Here is a 22,141-nt window from a genome sequence, read left to right on the forward strand (position 1 = left end):
TGAGCCAGTGTTCCAATACTTCTGAAGGCTTCTTAAACTTCAGTTCACCTCCGCTGAAAAGGGTCAAAATCTGAAATGTATATTTTTTTTAATAGCAACGACCTGCTCAAGAAATTTGTGGTTCAGAATTTAAAAATAAATTCTCCCAGTCGGGACGAAATGGTCAAAAATGTGATGATTTTGACACGATTTTAGTGATTTGTCATCGTGTATTTCTTGCAGGTCAAAATGCAAGAAACCACTTTCTCCCCGTTGTAGGTTTCCTTTCCTGGACCAAAAATACAATGAAGATTTTCACACAATGAGCATTGTTTTTAGTTGTATTTAGTTGTATTTTTGGAAACTGTGTTCAAAAATCCTTACACTAAAATTGTGGGTCCAATAAATATGTGCATACATATGTGTATAATATATTGAAAGGTATTGTGGCCTACGAAATTGTTTCACATTTAAGGGACAATTTTCCAGGATTAATTTTTAAATAATCCTAAGTTATAAACATGACTACCTTTCTAAGAGATCCATTAAGATAAAGATTTTAAGGTTACTCAAAGTCTGGCCTGTTCAGGAATGCAATACAATTTACATGTAAGAAAGTAATTAGTTTTCATGGGTACATGTGACAAAAAAGGTTCATTGCTTAAAAAAGGTAGGGCCTTATAGATAAATATAATTCGATAAAGGTTCATGTCCAAAACTTTGGATCGCCAGTCGTCAACCGAGCATCGGACGCAACTGATCTTGCCTTGAAACTCTTTAAAATCCATCGAAACTCGCATTAAAATTCATTGCCTCGATAGTTTTTTGGAGTGTATAAAATTCTAAAACAATGGACGCTGACGGCCGAAAGCTTTTACGCTTTTACCAAGAAAGCTTGCGTACCATGACAGAAGGTAAACTTACAAACTCATTATTTTCCTCAATTCGGAGTCAAGTTTTTTTTAAAAGAAATTTATACCAATAATTCGTTTTCTATTTAACAAATTTTCAAAGTTGACCGTCACAACGACGGGTTTTTTGTTGGATTTCAAATTATCCAATTTGTAATTATTTTTTAGAAATTGATACACGAATTTATCCGACATCGGTCCAACTGCTTAAAATTTGTGGCTTTATGTGTGTTCCTTTCAGCTCAATTATTGAACGAACAAAGGACCCTTATACAAGAAGAAAGTAGTGTCTATGGTTGGTTTGAAGAGTGTAGAAAATGGAAGGACACGGAAAATTTAAGGATCTCGGAGAAGAGAAGCATGGTGGAGGATGGACTCAAGAACGTTCGAAATTATGGTGTCGCCGCACATAATCCTGCACCTTCCCAGGCTTCATTTTCAGTTGGGAAAGGTGGTAAATTCAGAAGTTGCTCTGGTCCCTCAAAGAGCGGGAGAGGATCCTTATCTCGACAGGAATTTGATGTCCTCAGTCCCCTCATGGGTTCCTCGGCGAGTGATGGTTCCAGGCCACCTCCTCCTCCGTTTCATGGGGGCGTTATGTATGCTGGAGGACCCAGCCACGCGTCCTATCATCCAACGTCCAGCTCGGGACGGATTGGAGGAGGACATTTTGGTAAGTTGTCAAAATGAAGCTTGTAAAATGCAATTTTATTCAAATTTGTGCAATTTTGTGCAATTTTGCCAATTAAAAGTCATCATCCTCCTCCTCGTCCTTATCCTCGGCACTGTTCCCCTTCTCCTAGATCGGCATTCTTCTTTTGACTTTCTCACTGACGCCAAAGACGCCGATGCCACGTTACCTGCAGGTTTTTTATTTGTCGCTGGTCCCCAACACCTCCTCCCTTAAATCCGGCCGCTTTTTACGTTTTTTTACCTCCACCAGACTTTTTGTCTGCTGTCTCGTCCAAATCGAGATATTCTGGGTCAAGAATTCCCTTAATTTGATGAGATAAGAACCCGACTTAATAATGTACAGGTGCAGAATCCAATGGACAGATCCCTAGCGTTGGTGGGTACGGTTTTCTTGGGGGCAATGCTCCAGTTTACACTCCTGGACAGGGATTGCAGGGGGCACAACCGAACCGGGGTCCATCTGACTTGTACAATAATTTGCGTAAGAAAGCTTGTCTAAGGCTACCAATTTAAATTAATAATTAGCCGCATTTACAATTAGTTTTGCGTTGACGGTGAATTTGAATGTTATTTTTGTCTACAGCGTGGCTCAACTCTCCAGAGATAAAAAACACAGGAAGTCAGAATGATAACCGATCTACTACAATCTTCATCAGGTTATAATTAATTTAATTTATTACTTAAGTCGTCTCATGTTCCTTTCTTTACCTGCTTTTACTGCTTTTTTTATCGCAAGTCCTCCAAGCTTGGTGACACCGCAACTTCGAGATACTGATGACGTTACCCTACCACCACCTTACTCCCCCATTCTACCAGACATTAAGAGAGATAACGACAACGCATAACATTCACAACTGGAATGTTTATCGGTCCAATCGATTGTGGGGACACGCATTCACTCATTCCTGCTCAAAAAGACTTTTTTATTCAAAGTTGAGTCATCCCGATTTCTAACTGAACTCACAATGGAGGTCTCCCAACGTATGCTCACAGATTTGGACCAAAGTAGCGTCAATCGATCACAAATAAAATTAGTATGAAATTTTGCAAATGGCACTATCTGCCAATATTCATGTTTAGCGGAGATATTTGCATCAAAAGAAGAGAAAATGCACTCCCAAGGCTGGAAAATTCTTCATTTTCCAAATTTGCCACTTTTTCTATTTCTTTTTACATTTTCCCACTTTTTATGCAAATATCTCCGCTAAACCTGTGCATTGGCAGATAGTTCCATTTGCAAATTTCATACTAATTATATTCGTGATCGATTGACACTAGTTTGGTCCGAATCTGTGAGCATACGTTGGGAGACCTCCATTGTCAGTAATTTTTTCCAAATTAATTTCATTTCACTTTCATCTAACTTCATTTCTTACTTCGTCCCATGTATTAAGCATAGGGTGAAAGATGAAAAGAGTGAGAAATCATTTCCTAAATAGTGATTCATCTGAAACAATGGAATATGTTAATATTTTGCATTAATTGGTAAATCTTAATGTACAGTTCCTTATTTTCAGCAAATAACTCCAACTTTTAACTATACTTTTGCGTATTTTCTGATTTTATTTTGCTCCTATTTTGCAAATCTTTCCACAGTCCAAGATATTAATGCAATTTGTAAAATGATTAATCTACATGGAATAAATAAATGTGCTTGAAACGCAATTCCAAGAATTACACATGCACAATATGTATCTTTCAGTTGCATTGCATCTCATTTCTTCTTCCATTATCCATTCCATTGCATTACCAAAGTCCCTAATTTATCAAAAGTCATTCAAATTCTACACGTGGCCTCAAACCAAACTGGTATTATACATAAGAAGCAGACAACGCCACGTGAATATGATGGTCACATAATTAGGATGCAATTACTACATTTCAATATCTATTTTTTATTAATCTTGTCCACAATTGTGCAAGGGTGAAAAAATTGGAAGAAAAATAATTCATAATTTATGTATTGTGATCTAATCTTCTGAGAATCTGTTCCTTAATTAGCAATTTTTCACGTGGCTATTTCCGTTTAATCGTCCTTCATACTGCAAATTAGTGACCAAACTGACCACTTCTCAGAAATTGAATCATTTACACAATTCGACTGCATTTGCACTATTACACTTTCCCCAAAATAGATGAATATTACCAATTTAATTCCCGTTTTTTTACCGGGTTTTTACCCCCATCCGACTTTTTTTCTGTAGTCTCGTCCAAATCGAGATCTTTCGGGTCAGGAATTCAGTTCCGATCAAGAATTAATTAAATATTTTTATTCATTATTGAAAGTCGGCTTAATCCTCAGGAATTAATTTATTATTGTTATTAATAAGTATAATTTTCTGCAATTTTTCTGCAATTTTTCTGCAATTTTGTGCAATTTTTATGCAATTTTGTGCAATTTTTGCTAATTAAAAGTCATCTTCATCGTCTTCCTCGTCCTCGTCCTCGGCGCTGTCCCCTTTCTCCGAGACCGGCTTCTTCTTTTTGTTAACTTTTGGTTTTGTCGCTGACACCGATGACGCCACGGCGCCTGCAGGTTTTGTCTTTGTCGCTGCACCATTTGTTCCTGCCCCGCCCTTGATTAAACCCGTTAATCCTGCCGCTCCCGGTTTTTTCAAGGGTTTCTTACCCCCACCCGACTTTTTTTCGGTCGTCTCGTCCAAATCGAGATCTTCCGTGTCAGGAATTCCCATAATTTGGTTGTAAGTTCCGATCAGGTCTTCCGCCACGTCGTCCGGCGCGATGCCGAAGGCGCCGTGAAAGACGGAATGCGGACTTCCGGTTAAAACCCCTTTGACAATTTTGTTGACGCCGTGAACAACGCGAGGAATGTAGCCGTACGGCCCGTCCGTGTCGATGTCGTCTTCATCGGCGATTTGGCGGGGGGCGGGATTCGGTTTGGGGGGGTTTTGACCCCCTTCGGGGGGAGGAATGTTGGCGGCGTGGGTGAGGGAGAAGGTGGTCTAAGGAAATAATGCATGAAAAAATTTGCATAAAAAATAAAAATGTGCATAAAGATTAAGATAAGCTGAATTATCTTTTCAACGAAGGACTGGATTACTCATCACCAAAAGTGTCAAAACCAGCACATTTTGATCATTTCTCGGCTCTGGGAACATATTTTAAAATTCTGGACGACAAATTTGTGGTCAGTGAGTTGATTAATGGAATGACGCCGAGTTTTTTGAGCCAGTTTCGATGAGTTCTAATTTTTCTGAAGGCTTCCTAAACTTGAGATCTCCTCCGCCAAAAAGTGTCAAAATTTGAGTACATTTTTTTTTTAATTGGGAACTCCCTGCTCTACAAATTTGTCGTCCAGAATCTTAAAATAAGTTCCCAGAGCGGAGAAATGATTAAAAATGTGCTGAGAAACGATAAGGTTAGAAATGCATTCACACATTTAATCATTTCTCACTTCTGGGAATTTATTTTAAAATTCCGGACGACAAATTGTTGAGCAGGTCGATTTTAAAATTTACACTCCAGATTTTGGCACTTTATGAATGAGGAGATATCAAGTTTAAGAAACCTTCAGAAAAATTAGAACTCACCAAAATTGGCTGAAAAACCTTATCGCCATTCCATTAATCAACTCTCCGACTATAAATTTCTCTTCCACAATTTTAAAATAAATTCCCAGAGGGGGGAAATGAAATAAATAAATAAAAATGTGTTGGTTTTGACTTCAGTGGTGATAAATTATCGAGTCATGCGTTAAGATAAGCAGGGTTATCTATTTAATTCAGTTATCTACCTGTGCGACCACCAGGATGAAAAATAAGGGGACAAAGGGACGCATAATTAAACTGGTCAAATATATTTTTCAGTGTTAATTGCCCTCAAATAAATGAGCGACTGATTCACTGGTCACGAATTATTGGACCGTATTGGATCGTAATTTAGGCGTGTCCCACTTTCATGGATTGATTTATTCATGACAAAACGGCAAAAATTCGTATGTATAACGTGACCTGGATTGGATTCGGTGCAGATTTTGCTTGAATTATTCATGAATGATGTCCAGCAGATTCCGACTTGTTGAGGTTAACTAATGAGGTCAATTATTTAGCCGAGACGAGTTAACAGGAATTTAGATTAATTAATTTCTAATTAATTGTTCCGTTTTATGTATTATTCGCTATGACTGGTTTATCTACTGTATAATCTACTCTTCAGCCGATATTAATAGTCTCAATTCCTGTGAAATTATTCTGAGAGGTTATTTGGCTTTTTAAAAATAATATCAATTATCTGCCAGGAAACCTCTCAGATTTTTTTCAGACTATTAATATCGGCTGAACAGTAGTTATGGTTGCACACAAATATTCGAAACAGTAAGTAAATTATGGTAAAAGGGTAATAAATGTATTTTTTTCGTAAGTCAAAATTTACTGGTCAAAATTTCATGAATTAATTTCATACTAATTTTGGAATAAGTATGTACTTTCATGCTAAATGTTACGTTAACCAAAAGACTACACGAATGACCAGAAATTGGACGACGACCAATTTTGATGCTTAAAACAGCTAGATACACACATAATTGCAAAATGACTACGAAATCGAACAAATTAAAAAAGTTATAATCATGTCAAAATTTATTGGAGAAAAGTTCATAAATTTAATTTAAATATTAATTTAACTTACCAAAAATATATTAAAACCTTCTCATGAAAAATTTGGTCTCGACAATTATTTCTGCTGGGAAGAATACCTATTTTACTTTTATACCAAATTAAATTATAAAATGGTAATTAAATTGCATAAATTTTAAAAGTTATGTATTTATAATCTTGTCAAAATTTATTTGGGAAAATTTTATAAATCACTTTAATACTAATTTATTAAAATATATTTATGAGAAATTTAACCATAATAATTGGAATACATAAGCTGCAGTAAAACCTATTTTAATTGTTTAATCCTGCTGATTTCCAATTAACTGGAAAATGGAGATTAAATCGCTCAAATTAAAAAAAAGATATAACTTGGTAAAAATTTACTGGGTAAAATTTCATAAATTAATTAAATACTATTTTTTTTAATATTTAAATCTCTTTATGAGACATTTTGGCTTAACGATTTCATCTTAATTATATACGGAAGATAGATTTTCAACAAATTATAAAGTGGCGATTAAATTGAACGAATTATAATCATGTAAAAATTTATTTGGGAAAATTTCATAAATAAATCTAATTACTAATATGTAAAAAAAATATTTAAATCTCATTACGAGAGATTTTATTATAATAATTCAATCAACCAGAATTCAAACCTATTTTAATTGTTTAATGCTGCTGATTTCAATAAATTGGAAAAAGGCGATTAAATCGGACAAATTAAAAAATCATGTCAAAATTTATTAACCAAAACTCCATAAATCCAATATTATTCAATTTAAAAAAATATTTTCGTAATTTTCTTTACTTGAAAACTGTGTCCATATGTTTATTTCTAAAAAAATTATTTGTGACACAATTCGAGAATAAATTAAAATTTTTAAATCTTCGTACTTATGCAATTTTATTGGTTAAAATTCCATAAATTAATTAAATTAAAATTTGCAAAATTTTTAGTAAATTTTATTTTCACTCGAAGTATCGTCCTCCCGACCTGACCACGGCGGGAACTTCTCTTCGTGCCGTGTCCATACCTGTTCAAAAATTTAGTTTTTATTCAAAAGTCAATCATCCCGATTTCTGCCTGAAGATTTTCATTCACATTCAGACATTTTCTTTCAAATTCATTTCATTTTACTTCATCTGACTTCAGTTCTTACTTCGCCCCATGTATTCAGCATAGGGAGAACAATGAATAGAGTGAAATATCCTTTCATTCACAGTCATTCATCTGAAGTGACTGAATCCTTCACTCATTTTCATTCAGATCACAGGAAATTAATTTTCATTCACCATCATAATCAGTCGCATGAATGAAAGTGAACAGGTATGGCCGTGTCAGGTCAGTTTCAGCTTCAGACTAGAAATCCTTCCCAATCACATATCTATTTCAAATATATAATCAGCTAGTTTTATAACAAATTGCATAATGGCGATGTAGTCGTACACATTAAAAAAATTTAATCATGTCAAAATTATTTATTTGACAAATTATTTTTCATAAATTAATGTAATGCCTAGTTTAAAAATGTTGACAAACTTCTCTATGAATAATTTTACCTTAATAATTTGACAACCACGCGGAGATTGTAGAAGCATTTAATACAAAAAAAATTAAAAATTACGATTAAATCGCACAAATTTGAAAAAAATATGACAAGGTTAAAATTTATTTGGCAAATCGCATAAATTAAGTTTAATGCTAATTTTATGAAATAATTTTTAAACCTCTTGGTGAGAAATTTTGACTTAATAATTGACCCGACGGAGTTGACGACCTGTTTTAATAACAAGATTCAGCTATATGCACTATAAATTTCAAAATGACGATTAAATCGCGCAAATTTAGGAATATCTAATTATGTCAAAATTTATTTGTCAAAATTTCATAAATTTTGATAGCTGATTTTGAAAGATTAGATTTAGATTAGAATTAGAATTTATATTAGATTTTGAAAGCTGTTTATCTCCGTCATCCGTTGGTTTTTTAAAATGAAGATTTTATTGCATCTAAAAATCGATAATTTTCGGGTTTGCAAAATTCGGAGGTTAGAATTTCGATTTTTTTCTTCCAATTATGTGATTTAATCGGACAAATAAAAAGAATCGTTCCAAAATTTATGGGGCAAAATTGCATAAATTAATTCAAAACGAACTTTATAAAACATGTATTTAAATCTCTTCATGAGAAATTTTATCAACAAGGAATAAAGAAAAACACCTGTGATAATTATGTAAATGAGGCAGCTAGATTTACACAAATTGAAAACATTACAATCGTGTCAATATTGAGTAGTAAAAATTTCATAAACTAATTTCAAAAAATACTGAAATCTAGTCTATTTATAACAAAATTTTATCTTACTGATTACCACAACCAAATTCAAGACCTGTTTCAATCGTAAATTAGAAAATTTAATTTAGAAAATATTTTTAAATCTCTTTATGAGAAATTTTAACTTATTTAACAAATGCCCCGACCGTATTGAAGACCTTTTCCAATACTATTTATCGGTTAAATGCACTGCAAATTGCAAAATGGGGATTATTTATAATCGTGTCAAAATTTATTGATTAAAATTTCATTAATTAATTTAATATATACTAACTTTAAAAAATATTTGCGTATATATCTGTATATCTTCATGAGAAATTTAATCAAAATATGTAATTGCGTATACCAAGAGGAAGACCTATTTTGATTTTACATGACTAGATATACAACAAGTTGTAAAATGGCGATTAAATTAAACAAATATTAAATTATAATCATGGCAAAATTTATTAGCCAAAATTTCATAAATTAATCGATTTATGTGTACCATTTTCATTTTATCTTATTAGAAAAACTATGTAAACTATGTAAGTACATTTTACACCTTTTTAATTTCGTAATAATGCTAGATTTTTAACAAAATGCAAAATGACGAGTAAGTTACATAATTTTAACAAATTTCCGTACAAGTTTTCATTTAATTGTCTTCATAATTTTACTTAAAAATGGTGTCAATTTGTTCACGTGTAAAAAACCAAAATTTTTAACAATGCGAGATGACGAATAAATTAAAATTCTGAAATCCTCAGAATCAAAAAGTTTTATTGGTCACAATTCCAAAATTATCTAATTTAAAACGAATTCTCATTATACTTTTACTTTTGAAGAAATGTCAATTATGCTTAAATTAATATAACAGAATAAATTAAAAATGTTAACATTGTCATAATTTTATTGGTCAAAATTTCATAAATTAATTAAATTAGAGTTTTCAAAATTTGTATGAAAATTTCTTTTCATTAGAAGAATCGTCGCCCCATTCTTCGTCCCGACCTGACCACGGCGGGAACTTCTCTTCGCGCCGTGTCCGTTTCAGACTCTGACTCGGTGTCGGTACCGTCTTCGTCCTCGTCCACGCTTCCCGCTGTGGTCACCACGACTGCTGCTTGTGTGGCTTGTGACGCTGTACCGTTTCCCGCCAAAACGACGACGGGTTTAACGGTCGTGGTAGTCGGAACGGTAAGAACGGTCGTTTTGGGCGGGGGGATTCCCACGACTTGATTGTAAACCGAGTCAATCGCGTAACTTACGTTTTTCGGGGCGAAACTGGTCGATCCTGGAGAAAAGTAAATAAAAAGTGGAATAAATTTCTTAAATTCTGTTATCTAAGACTTACTGTAAAGAAATCTGGTTCAAATTTATCGAAAAAGTATGTTTTAAAAAAATATTTACGGTGAAAAAGTGCTACAAATTTTTTTAAAATGATGTTTTTAAAAATTGTACTGTAAACAATATGATTTAAATTTCTTGAAAAACTATGTTTTCAGGATTTAATGTGAAAAATCTGGTTCACATTGTTTGAAAATCCATAATTTTGGAATAAACCTTCAAAAATTTGGGTAAAATTTCTTACAAAAACTATTTATGGTATAAAAAAGTTGGCTTAAATATCTAAAAAACAATGTTTTTGATATTTATTTTTAAAAATCTGGTTCTTTTTTCAAAAATTATGTATGTTTTGGCATTTATGTACTGTGAAAAATTTGGTTAAAATTTCTTGAAAAATTATGTTTTTTTTTTAATTTTACCGTGAAAAATCTCATTCAAATTTCCGGTAACGATCCCATTAAAAATTTTGGTCAATCCGGGAATGATCATAGGAATGTATGGCGTCGTGCTGGGGCCGTCGTCATCTTCATCTTCCTCCTGCCGACCTTGCCATTTTGGTTCTGGGTTACTTTTCCTGGTCAAAATTTCGAACGGGGGTGAAACTTGGTTCAGATCGTTTTCCACGGGTTTTATTTTTAAGATGAGAGTCTGTCAGAATAAAAATCAGAAAATTGTGAAAAAATTTGTACTGAAATACGAATTTATGTTAATTTACAAGGGTTGGATGGAATTTCAAAAAATTATGAAAAAATGTATTAATTTTTGTTCAGAGATGGGTAAAATGCTTGAAAATGCAGTGTTTTGAGCTAGGTCCTTCCCAGGGTTCGGATTTCTGGGGGTGTTACACCCACAAAAAGACGAAAATCTACGGGGACAAGGCAATATTCATACGAAAATATAGGTTTTATTGAGAAATTAACTTTTTATCGGTGTGAAAATATTTTTAAAAAATCGTGAAAACATTGTATTTTAACAGATAAAAAGTTAATTTCTTAACAAAACCTGCATTTTCGTACGATTTTTGCCTTCTCCACGTGGATTTTCGTCTTTTTGTGGGTGTAACACCCCCGGAAATCCAAACCCTGGGAAGAACGGAGCTCAAATTTTTTGACCAAAATTTTCATTAAAAATTTTCATTTGTTTTTAATAAAATTTTGAGATCATCCTATAACCAACTGGGATAGACATCCAGAATTGGTTTAGAAATATCATTAACACGGTCATGCATCCGATCTATCTATTTATTACTGTGAAGTATTCTAAATTTACGGCAAAATCCGAAACGGCGATGAAATCGCCAAATTTTTGTTATCACGTAAAAATTAACTGATTAGTCAATATTATTCCAAGAATACGAAATTAAAGAGGTATTTAATGAATTATGTATTATGAATTATGTAATTTATTGTAAAATATTATCGTCATTTTCAAAAAAGGTTCAAAAATGGGTAAAAAACGTATAAGAAAAGAACTCAACTTGCCTTATGATCTCGTATGGAATTTAAATATTTTTGTTTATTGAGTGATTTACAAAAAGTGCACGCTATTTTACCCACGTGTGAAAATTACCGAAATATAAACTTACTTCGGAATCACCTTCTTGTCGATATGCTTCCACGTAGTAGTTATTTTTATCTTCTGGAGGGGAACAATTTCCGAGGGAAATCTGCTCATAGAAATTTATCAGATAAGTAATTTCATATTCCTAACCATACCTGTTCACTTTCATTCATGTGACGGATCATGATAGAGAATAACAGTGAATGAAAATGAATTTCCCGTGACTTGAATGAAAATGAGTGAAAGATTCAGTCATTTCAGATGAATGACTGTGAATGAAAGGATTTCTCACTCTTTTCATTTTTCACCCTATGCTTAATACATGTGGCGAAGTAAGAAATGAAGTCAGATGAAGTGAAATGAAATGAGTTTGAAAAACAATGACTGAACGTGAATGAAAATCTTCCATCAGAAATCGGGATGACTGAATTTTAAATGAAAAAAGTTTTTTTGAACAGGTATGTTCCTAACTGATTATTTTTTTAAAATCTGATTTTATAATTTAATCAAACCTGAATTATGACCAAGATCAGGATAGAAATATGGATTCTCGTCATTTTCATGGATTTTATTTCGTGTATTATTTGCAAGAGATCTGAATGAACGGTGTGGACAGATTCGTATCAATTGATAAAAGAACTCAGAATGATTGTGGTTAATTAAATCAGGAAATATGGTACAAATTGTAATTAATCCAACGGTGGACTAGCATATCGACTAATTAATTAGTTAATTAGTTATCTAATTAGGATGGAGTTAAACAATGATGAGATGAATGGACCAGAAAATCCTGCCCGTTATTCTGGGACGGTTCGGATACAAATATATTGCTTATATTTGCATGGATGGATGGACTGCATTTTTGCATCTTATGAAAAAATACAAGTTTGTTTATTCTGAATAAACAAAACAAAACAAACCATTCAAAAAACAACCGGTTTGATTGTTTTTCGATGGTTTTTGATGGTTTGCAACAAAAACAAAACAAAACACAAAAATTTTGAAACAAAATTTTGAAACTTCCCTCAAATTCAACTTTGAAATAGTCAACTTGTTCAGCCGAATATCTAATCCAACATCTGTCAAATGAGTTTCTAAAATTGCATGTCCCTAAATAATTTAATCGTCGTTATCATCTTACAAATCCGATGTTTTTCCTCTTTTTTTGTTTTCAGTTTTTAGTTTTTTTAGTTTTTTTAGTTTTCTTATGCCGAAGTGCGGCCTTATGCATGACTCATTTTGAATGATGATTAAATATTCATTTAAGTAAATCTACACAAAATATATTTTTTTAATTTCGAGAAACTGATTGGTTTATTTTCATTTCATAACAATGAAATTTTAATTTGGTAGTGAAAATTGCCGAAATTTTCATCCTCATTAATTTGTCTACCCACTTGCCACCCGGAAAGGGGAGGAGGATCCAATATACGGATTTAATGGGCCATCCTCCGCTTGTCGATAATATCCGAAGTGCCTCAAACGATAAGTTCCCGCTTCCACGCCGGTTGGGATAATCCATCGCAGTTCGATTCGGCGTTGTAAGATGTTCCAGTAAAATCTGAAATTTTGAAACAACATAATAAAAATTCAAGTTTTAGTGGAAAAACGAGGAAAAATTGGCTTTATTTGTCAATATTTCGAATCCTATCTGCCATTCAAGACATGTGTAGAAAAAAATGAGAAATTTGTCACAATATTTTTGAAAAAATTAATGGTCACGGTTCAGCTGATGTTAATAATCTGAAAAAAAATCTGAAAGGTTTCCTGGCACATATTTCGTAATATTAAAAAAAATAAATAACCTCTCAGAAAATTTTCGAAAGGAATTGAAACTATTAATATTGGCTGCAAAATAGGTTGTTTTTTATCTGATTACTTAAACCAAACAAAATTTTACGAATTGTCAAAGCGCTACGAATCTACAAATGTATTTTGTAATTTATAAATTTTTCACATATCATTTTACCGACGCCAAAATTTACCAATTTTCATTTCAACAAACTTAACTTCACCCTTTAATTAATTTATTAAACAAAAGGTGACGTTGAAAAAGTAAGGTTCTGGAATTTCATTAAAATTGTTGTCATATTTGCGACATGTGCCGTTGGACACGTTTCGAAATGATAAAAATGTAAAAAGAAAAGCCTTTCGGCACAATTTTTTTTCGAAACAAAATAAGTTTCCGAATAATTTAGCAAACTCACAAAGTGTCAACGTCCGAATCCGTCCTGACAATGGTCCACGCTCCCGTGGCGTCATTCCGTTTCTCAACCGAGAGGAAAGATCCTCCTCGAAGGGGCGAATTTCTTGGAGAACCACCCGCAAAAACGGCGTCCACTTCGTCACCTGGTAAAAATTTGCAATTTTATGCAATAACTAGACGTTAATTTTTAAATATTTTATTTGTTGACGAGCAAACTTAAATTTTATAGATCATATGAATTGAAGTATTTATTTTTTTTACAAATTTTTATACATTTCTAGGTTTTCAAATATTTATAGAAATTTTCGATATTATTTTAAAAATGTAGGCATCTTTTACATATTTAGATTTTCAAAACAATTTCATGTTTTTTTCATATATTTCAACCATGCAAGACTAAATTATTTTGCTCAAGGAAATTGGATGGTTGAACCACATTTAAAAAAATTGTGGAAATGCATAGCTTTGTAGTCATTTTTTAGCAGATATTTTGAAAATATTAAAATACGTAAATCGTTTATATATTTTCAAAATCATTATCAAAAATTAAACCAAAAATATATATGTCAATGAAGCGATAGTTTTTTTGCTGAAGGAAATTGGGTCACAAAAACCCCATTAAAAAATTGTGAAAATTAATGGTTTTGTAAATATTTTGAAATATTTCTCCTATTTTTCATAAATACATATCCACCCTCTGGTGATAATTCAGAGACGAAAAAACCAGAATGATGCAAGATTTCTTGAAGACGGTCCCCGTAAAAATTGAGAGAAATTTGCGAATCAATTACCTGGAACATACTCTCTTGAATCGTCCACGTCGATAAGCAAGTCGCCAAACCAAGCTCCATTCATGGGATTTGGATCCGCCCAGGAGGCTATCGTGTCACGAACGTTGTCCAAAAATGATGGCGGCGCGACTCCGGGGGGATATGCGTCCCCCTAAAAAATCCGCAAAAAGTAAAGTACTTTTCCACAAAAGATAACCTGTTACTTATCAATTTCACTCATTTTTCTATTAAAATCTTAAAACTTCTGTCCACATTTTTGAAAAGACACCACTTATTCATCAATTGTAGATAGCTCTATTTTCCATCAAAGTTGTAAAATTTAGCTCATATTTCGAAAACGATAACCAGTATTTTATAAATTTGTTTTTTTGTCAAAATTTGAAAATTTCTTGTCATACTTTCTAAAAGATAACCAACTACTTATATCAATTTCATTAATTTTTCCATCGGAGTTTGAAAATTTCTGAAACATGTCCAGTTACGTATCAATTTTATCGCTTTTTGCATCAAATTCAAAAATTATTGCTCAAATTTGCCAAAATATAACCGATCGCTTATCAATTTTACAAAAAAAAGTTGCAAAATTTCTCACATTTTGCAACGCTTCCGCCATCTCCGTGTAGATGGCGGTCGTCACTGGGACGGTATTTCGTCCATACAGCGTTGCCCCGCCTTCGTACTCTTGCACGTCATACTCTTCCGGTGTGGTGACGTAATTTATGTAAATGTTCGCCAATCCCGCCAACACGACTTCATGTCCGGTAACGTTGAAAATGGCGTTTCGCACGCGACGACCCGCCATCGTGGTGAATTCGCCAGGAAGTGACGCCACGTCGAAGGAACCGAGTTGTAGTAGCTGCAAGGAAAACGTATCTGGCGCCCAGGGCCACGGTTCGTTCATTTCGCCGCCTGGAAGAGCGACAAGTTTCGGGCTAAAAAAATGTAAAAAATTTGCAAATGAAATGTAGCAAAATGGTGAATTCAAGTGGAAACTGAATATTCGTAAAACATTGTCAAGACAAAAATTTCGACATTTTTGAACTATAACCTTGGCGACACGGTCACTGTCGGTCGGAAATATGTCGATTTCTAAAATCCCGCCCCAAACCGTGCCAGCTTTTGACCCGGTCCACACGATAACAGGGTCATCGAACGTCGAAATCTGGGAAATTTCTGAAATCCCCGCAACAAACTGCATCTAAAACGGGGGAAACTAAAATTTCGACACTTTCGACCGTTGACCGTCACCTTATGACCTTCAGAGTCAATCTTCAAATTTAAATTCTCCACAAAACATATTAGTTAAGATTGTTTCCCGAAATTCGAATCTGTCAGGAAGTTATCGTCAGAGACGGACAGACAGACGGGCGGACAGACAAACAAAGCATTCCCATAAAGGGGTTCCACCTTTTATAATAATCCACACTTGACCTCTACTGACCTTTGACATTCAATCATTTCATCGGACGGGACTTTAATGAAGTCACGAATCGCTTCCCAAAGTTCCCACTGTTCGGGATCCAGGCCGAGATACGCGAGGCCCAGCGCGGCCCCACAAAGGCCCACGTTTTGTCGCACTTCACCTGAGGTTTCGTTGATATGTGTGACCTTGACCGTGGTCGTGTTGACCCACGTGTGGATGGAGCGGATAGGACCGGAAATTGGGTTAAGGTTCGTATCGTCATTGAATAGTTCGAAAGCTTTGTTGAATTGGCGTTCTCCTGCGAAGCGGCATCTGCATAAGAAGCAACCAAGCGACATTAATTAACTAATTAACCACGTGGAGAATAGGAATTGGTAATTAATAATTAATTACAAGGGAATTAACTAGGTGGGAAATGAAGTAATTAGTTAATTAATTTACCACGTGGGGAAAAGTAATTGGTAATTAATTACCTACGTGGGAAACATAATTATTAGTAGTTAATTAACCACGTGGGGAATAAACTAGTTAGTAATTAATTAGTTGACCACGTCGGGGACAAAGTAATTAAAACTTAATTAATTAACGTCGTGAGAAACAAAGTAATTAAGAATTAATTACAGAAAAGTAACTAGTAATTAATTAATTGGCCACGTGGGCAAAAATGTAATTAGTAAGTAATTAATTAATTATGCAGAATTTTTTTGCAAACCTCGCAATTTCATTGGTAAAGTCCCATTTTGGGCTTATCTCCTCTTCATCATATCGTGTCGAAACGTCGCCCAGATTGCTCGATCCGAAACCCGAGACAAATTTACCTTTCCCCGGAAGTGAGCCAGGATTCATTTCGTAGTCAAAAAGTAGTGCAGCATAACCCTTGCTGTCGGATGTGACTGTGCAAAAATTATTCAAATTATTAGTTTTTGCACACTTATTTATCAAACGTCGAAGAATTAAATTTGACTTTGAGTCCAAGAACTAAAATTTTTATTTTATGGAATGTTTTCGACTAAATTTGTACTTTTTGATCATTGACTTCGCCGAACTGAATTTTGATTCTTTAATTGAATTAAACAAATTTTTTCTAGGTAAGCTGACCCCGAGCAAAAAAAATCTTCTAAAATTATCCAAAATATCGGAAATATGGATACTAATAAGAACTCTTTGATGTGCTAATTTATGAAGTGTCGATATTTATAAAACAATTAATCAACATAAATATCTGTATTTAAAGTTTTGCATATTTAAAATTATTTAAATTATGCTGGTCAATTTTAACGTAGGACTCGTAGACTCATCGCAAAAATCGTCAAAATCCGCACATGTTTGACCATTTCTCCGCTCTGGGAATTTATTTTAAAATTCTGGATGACTAATTTGTAGAGCAGGTTGTTCCCAATTTTTTTGAAAATATACAGTTCATATTTTGACACTTTTTAGCGGAGGAGATCTCAACCTTAAGAAGGCTTCAGAAAAATTGGAACTCGTCGAAACTGACTCAAAATACTCAGCGCTATTCGATTAATCAACTCGCTTACGACAAATTTGTCGTTCATAATTCTAAAATAAGTTTCCTAGAAATGGGAGACGATTTAAAAAAAAACGAGCTGATTTCGAAAATTTTGTGTGTTGAAGTTTGAAGTCGATTTATGAAATATTGGAAATAAAGTATTTTGTAATATGAACTGAAAAGTAGATAGGTGGGGAAGTTGAAGGTTGAGTTTGTTTTATACTGAGGGTAGTCGACATCCGTGAAAACGTTTTTGACCTTTAATATCTTTGGCGCTAGTAGAAATTTTGAATTGAAATTTTTACAATTTGTTCACCTTATAGTCAGCATTATGGGTGCAAAATTTCAATTCTCTAGTGTAAAAAGCAGACCTTCAACTAACCCCACAGTAAAACAATAATGTTTTTTTTGTTTCAGACATAAATTACCCGGTTAGAAGACATGGAGCAGTTGCTGATAGGCTAAAAATGTCAGGAAATAGCAAATTGTGAGCCCATGTCTGTAGTACACAATGCAGTTTAAAATTTTGATAAAAAAATAGCTGGGTAGAGTTTCAGAGCAAAAGTTATAACATCCCCCAATTTGTCAAAATTTCGCTAATTTTTCCCAAGTACCTCCATTACACGAAATTAAACATTTGTAGTCCAAAATCTGTTTGCATTACCATCAGTAATGTCTCCTCTAACTGCTAAAATAATAAACATGAAAAAATTTCAGCTATTGTGATTTATAAAATTCCATTTAACACGAAAACAAACTTTATTCACGCTTTTTTCGTACAAATCCACCTGGTATGAAATGATTTTTTTTTTAAAATGGGAAATTTTGAGTTATTTATGAAAGCCACATAGATGCCAAAAATTTTCATACCACTCACATAAAATTCCATAAACAATTCACAATTCTAGAAGGTTTTAAAAATATTCTGAAACGTAAAATTTATGCAGTTTTGGGCAGTTTTAGAACAGCACTATTTTTTCATATGCAACTATCTCTGGCGCCATTTGGACTAGGGAATTGAAATTTTGCACCCATAATGCTGACTATAAGGTGAACAAATTGTAAAAATTTCAATTCAAAATTTCTACTAGCGCCAAAGATATTAAAGGTCAAAAACGTTTTCACGGATGTGGACTACCCTCAGTAAATGTATTGGTCATTATGGAATAAATGATCGCAGGATATTTTCGCGCGAAAATCACATGCCCACTTGATTACATTGGGAGCGGAGTGAAATTCAATTTAAACCTGCGATTAGTTATTCCTTACTTCCCAATAAAAATACAAATCTCCTCCAAAAAAGTGTAAATTTGACACTTTTTTGACACTCCAGAGTTTGTCAAACTCTGGAGTGTCAATTTTTTTAAATTTGCAACTCCCTGCTCTACAAATTTCTCGTCGTGACTTATTTCAAATTTTTTACAAATATGCACTCCAGATTTTACCACGTTTTGAAGGAGGAGATCTCAAGTTTAAGAAGCCTTCAGAAAAATTGGAACTCGTCGAAACTAGCTCAAAAAACTTAACGACATTCCATTAATCAACTCACCGACGACAAATTTGTAGTCCAGAATTTTAAAATAAGTTCCGGGCGGAAAAATGATTAAATTTGTAGTCCAGAATTTTAAAATAAGTTCCGGGCGGAAAAATGATTAAAAATGTTAGTCAATCTTGACGATTTGACAATGAGTAATCGAGTTCTAGGTTAATTTAGAATTGCAGAATTTTATCACGACTATGAATGAATTTACATACCTAACTGTCAAAACGTTTTTATAATTTTAAAAATCGAAATAAATGATACTTGAAATTTGACGTGGTTAGACGTCAATTATTTTTTTATAGTGAAATTTAAATATATTTCTAAGCAATTCAATAGATAGTACGCAGAAAGGCATGTTCTTATAAATATTGAAAAAAATGGGAAAAATGGAAAAAATGGAAAAAATGGAAAAAAATATTTGAAGTTTTAGCATATTCTCACAGCCCACGGGTTATTAAATGATAAGACATGTATGCTTATCGGCACACTTATAGAGAGTGAGAAATATATTTTTAAAACATTGCAATTTTTTGGAACATTCTCACAACCTACAGGTTATCAAATGATAAGCCATATATATGCTTATCTGTGCAAAGATATATTTATAAAGTGTAACAAATACTGCAAAAAAAACATTGCAATTTTTGGAATATTCTCAGAACCCCCCGACTTATCAAATGATAAGATATATGTATGCTTATCTGCGCAATTTTACAAATAATTACTTACCGAGAGGATTATCCCCCCCGTTGAACGTGATGGGATGCACGGGCCACCAGGTGAAGGCTCCGATGGGCTCGTCCCCCTCGACGGCGGTGAGTTTAAAGAGAACCATGTCCTTATCGACGTCATGCTGATAAGCGTTCCTTTCCGCTTCCGGGTTGTTCATGTAGGCATCCAAGGCTCGGTTACCGTTCGAGTTGAGGAGCTCGCCACGGTTCCAAGATAAGCGTCCGTCCACGAGGGAATCGGCGGCGGAGGAAATCGCCTCCGTTATTCCGTCCACGGTCGCCCTAAAAGTTTAGAAAATTATTGATAATCAAATTTTGGGGATCAAAATTCTAAAGATTCTGACAATGCGATGGTGTGAAGTGTAACCCTCCGATTTGGTTGAAATTTCGAAATTAAGTGGTCCATATCAATACAACCAACATTTCTTCAGGCAGTTTGTGCGATGATCAGAATTTGGCGAAATATTTGAGGTTAAAGTTGAAAAATGTGTAATTTTTAGCACGGGAACACAATGGAAGTTGAGTTTGCTTCCTCCGCCTAGTAAAAATCGCCTATTTTTCACCTTTGACCTCCAATATTTCGACAAATTCTGACCATCGCACAAACAGCTTGAAGAAACGTGGACCACTTAATTTCGAAATTTCAACCAAATCGGAGGGTCATACTTCACACCATCGCATTGTGAGAGGATTTTGATTATTCCGGTTTTAAAAATTTGGTAAAACCGATTTCTGAATATTCCCATTGTACAAATTAAAAAAAACAGTTTTCAATTTTTACCGTTTTACCAAATTAAAAAAAACATTTTCAAGTCTGTTCAATACCGGTTTTCGATTTTGGCCGAAATCTGCTGTCCCTTATGTGCAAAACCTAGTTTTAATTATTTCTAAACTAATGTTCTCGATTTTTTCCACAATCGGCTTCCGGGTTTGGTTGAAAACCGGGTTTGGTTGAAAACCGGGTTTGGTTGAAAACCGGGTTTGGTTGAAAACCGTGTTTTCGATGTTACTATTAACCGGTTTTAAAAATATTGGTAGTACAAATTACAAAAAGTTTAAAATTAAAAATACAATAAAGTTCGATATAGATATACAAATTTTTAAGAAGACCAAAAACCGTTTTTTCAAAAAATTTAAAACTTTTTGTGAACAGATTTTTTTTTTAATCGGAGAAATCCTATTTATGACCAATTCGGTAATTAATTACCAATTACCAATAAGTAATCGGATTAAATCCATACGACTCGATAAGCAGATAAGCATAAAAAGTCATGAATCCAGACACTCCGGAATGCGTGTGGGTCGCGCTGATCATGACATTTTTTTCGGAGAACATTTCCGCCCCGTATTTCGCCCCGAGTCGAGCGATCACTTCGGATTTGATGGTGTGGTCCATCATCCCCATGTCGCAGGTCACGTAGGTCACCGTGTTTCCAGTGTCGATCGACTGCACCACGAAAGCACGGGCGTATTGACGCGTGAAAATTCCGGCCGCGTTGACAAACGGGTTGACATATCCGTTCTTAAATCAGAAAAAGATATAATTATCGTAATTTTGTTTTACAAAATTTCGGAATTTTATTTGAAAAGATGCATAATAATTATTAATCCGGAATTTTATGTATTTTTTAAAATTTCAGAAGTACTTATATGTAAAGGGTTTCACTGAAAACTTTTCAGACAAATTTCGAAATTTCAAGATTTAGGTGATGTTTCGACTGGGAATATTAAATAATACAAATTTTGAAAGATTTTAAAAGAGATTTAGGTAATGCTTCACCAATAATAGTACAAGTTTTCAAAAATTTCCAAAATTTATAAGAAAATATGTAATATTTCGACTGGAAATGTTAAAATTTTTGAAAATTTCGAGATTTAGACAAAAATGGTATGTTTCCGATGGAAATATTGCAAATTATTTAAAATTACCAGTACAACTCCTGCCGGAGGTCCAGTAACATCCCCAATTCCGACCCCAATCTTATAAATGCCGTCCGCATCAGCGGCGCATGTCGGCGACACGGTAATCGCGACCAAAAAGATCGCAAATAATTGCAAAATTGCCATGTTTATTTTTAATTGAACATGAAACTAAATTAAGTTGAATTAAATGCTGTGTTTAAATACTTATTTAAGTGTCAGAGTAAGTGACAATCAAAAAGTGGGACGTATTGCCAAATTATCTCCGATAAGCGACCCGATAAGGATGAAATGATTGAAAGGAATTTTTTACAAGGATTCTTGCATTTTACAATGATTCATATCGATCGATAGGAATCCATACCTGTTCACTTTCATTCATTTGACTGTTAATGAATTTCTTGTCATTTGAATAAAAATAACTGAAGGATTGTGTACTTTCAGATGAATAACTGTGAATAAAAGAATTTTCACTCCTTTCATTTTTCACCCTACGCTTAATACATTGGGCGAAGTATAAAATGAAGTCTGATGAAGTGAAGTGAAATGAAATGAATTTGAAAGAAAATGACTGAATGTGAATGAAAA

The 22,141-nt window shown here is 33.7% G+C and overlaps 4 protein-coding genes across 4 annotated transcripts; 1 reads left to right on the forward strand and 3 right to left on the reverse strand.

Annotated features, from left to right (window-relative positions):
• Positions 1 to 723: 723 nt before the first annotated feature.
• Positions 724 to 2,795, forward strand: LOC118435350. Its single transcript, XM_035851326.1, has 5 exons — positions 724 to 893; positions 1,132 to 1,563; positions 1,927 to 2,064; positions 2,167 to 2,239; positions 2,320 to 2,795. Exons 1-5 carry the CDS (start codon positions 830 to 832, stop codon positions 2,426 to 2,428), a joined length of 816 nt encoding a protein of 271 aa, XP_035707219.1. The 5' UTR covers positions 724 to 829; the 3' UTR covers positions 2,429 to 2,795.
• Positions 2,796 to 3,460: 665 nt separating this feature from the next.
• Positions 3,461 to 5,462, reverse strand: LOC110848924. The gene is made up of 2 exons (XM_022096287.2): positions 5,338 to 5,462; positions 3,461 to 4,546 (listed from the first exon to the last, which is right to left on the reverse strand). Exons 1-2 carry the CDS (start codon positions 5,380 to 5,382, stop codon positions 3,992 to 3,994), a joined length of 600 nt encoding a protein of 199 aa, XP_021951979.1. The 5' UTR covers positions 5,383 to 5,462; the 3' UTR covers positions 3,461 to 3,991.
• A 3,822-nt stretch (positions 5,463 to 9,284) lies between these two features.
• LOC110849323 lies at positions 9,285 to 12,066 on the reverse strand. Its single transcript, XM_022096728.2, has 4 exons — positions 11,942 to 12,066; positions 11,455 to 11,535; positions 10,289 to 10,517; positions 9,285 to 9,816 (listed from the first exon to the last, which is right to left on the reverse strand). Exons 1-4 carry the CDS (start codon positions 11,990 to 11,992, stop codon positions 9,500 to 9,502), a joined length of 678 nt encoding a protein of 225 aa, XP_021952420.1. The 5' UTR covers positions 11,993 to 12,066; the 3' UTR covers positions 9,285 to 9,499.
• A 647-nt stretch (positions 12,067 to 12,713) lies between these two features.
• On the reverse strand, positions 12,714 to 21,771 carry LOC110848192 (neutral ceramidase). The gene is made up of 9 exons (XM_022095344.2): positions 21,563 to 21,771; positions 20,848 to 21,155; positions 19,632 to 19,915; positions 16,562 to 16,742; positions 15,868 to 16,161; positions 15,019 to 15,358; positions 14,427 to 14,577; positions 13,637 to 13,778; positions 12,714 to 12,990 (listed from the first exon to the last, which is right to left on the reverse strand). The coding sequence occupies exons 1-9, from the start codon at positions 21,698 to 21,700 to the stop codon at positions 12,819 to 12,821; spliced, it is 2,010 nt and encodes a 669-aa protein (XP_021951036.1). The 5' UTR covers positions 21,701 to 21,771; the 3' UTR covers positions 12,714 to 12,818.
• Between the last annotated feature and the right edge of the window lie 370 nt (positions 21,772 to 22,141).

Source organism: Folsomia candida, unplaced genomic scaffold (assembly GCF_002217175.1).
Source record: "Folsomia candida strain VU population unplaced genomic scaffold, ASM221717v1 Fcan01_Sc004, whole genome shotgun sequence".
Lineage (NCBI taxonomy): Eukaryota > Metazoa > Arthropoda > Collembola > Entomobryomorpha > Isotomidae > Folsomia > Folsomia candida.

Excerpts from the sequence above, each read along its gene's own strand:
- LOC110848924 (XM_022096287.2), bottom strand. The coding sequence starts at position 5,382 with ATGCGTCCCTTTGTCCCCTTATTTTTCATCCTGGTGGTCGCACAG. Across the intron at positions 4,547-5,337 it reads TCATCCTGGTGGTCGCACAG|ACCACCTTCTCCCTCACCCA; the intron begins GTAGATAACTGA and ends TTATTTCCTTAG.
- LOC110849323 (XM_022096728.2), bottom strand. The coding sequence starts at position 11,992 with ATGAAAATGACGAGAATCCATATTTCTATCCTGATCTTGGTCATAATT. Across the intron at positions 10,518-11,454 it reads GACAAGAAGGTGATTCCGAA|ACTCTCATCTTAAAAATAAA; the intron begins GTAAGTTTATAT and ends TTATTCTGACAG. Across the intron at positions 9,817-10,288 it reads TTTGAATGAGATTTTTCACG|GATCGACCAGTTTCGCCCCG; the intron begins GTAAAATTAAAA and ends ACTTTTCTCCAG.
- LOC118435350 (XM_035851326.1), top strand. The coding sequence starts at position 830 with ATGGACGCTGACGGCCGAAAGCTTTTACGCTTTTACCAAGAAAGCTTG. Across the intron at positions 1,564-1,926 it reads GATTGGAGGAGGACATTTTG|GTGCAGAATCCAATGGACAG; the intron begins GTAAGTTGTCAA and ends AATAATGTACAG. Across the intron at positions 2,065-2,166 it reads TGACTTGTACAATAATTTGC|CGTGGCTCAACTCTCCAGAG; the intron begins GTAAGAAAGCTT and ends TTTTGTCTACAG.
- LOC110848192 (XM_022095344.2), bottom strand. The coding sequence starts at position 21,700 with ATGGCAATTTTGCAATTATTTGCGATCTTTTTGGTCGCGATTACCGTG. Across the intron at positions 16,162-16,561 it reads TTTACCAATGAAATTGCGAG|ATGCCGCTTCGCAGGAGAAC; the intron begins GTTTGCAAAAAA and ends CTTCTTATGCAG. Across the intron at positions 15,359-15,867 it reads GAAATGATTGAATGTCAAAG|CCCGAAACTTGTCGCTCTTC; the intron begins GTCAGTAGAGGT and ends ACATTTTTTTAG.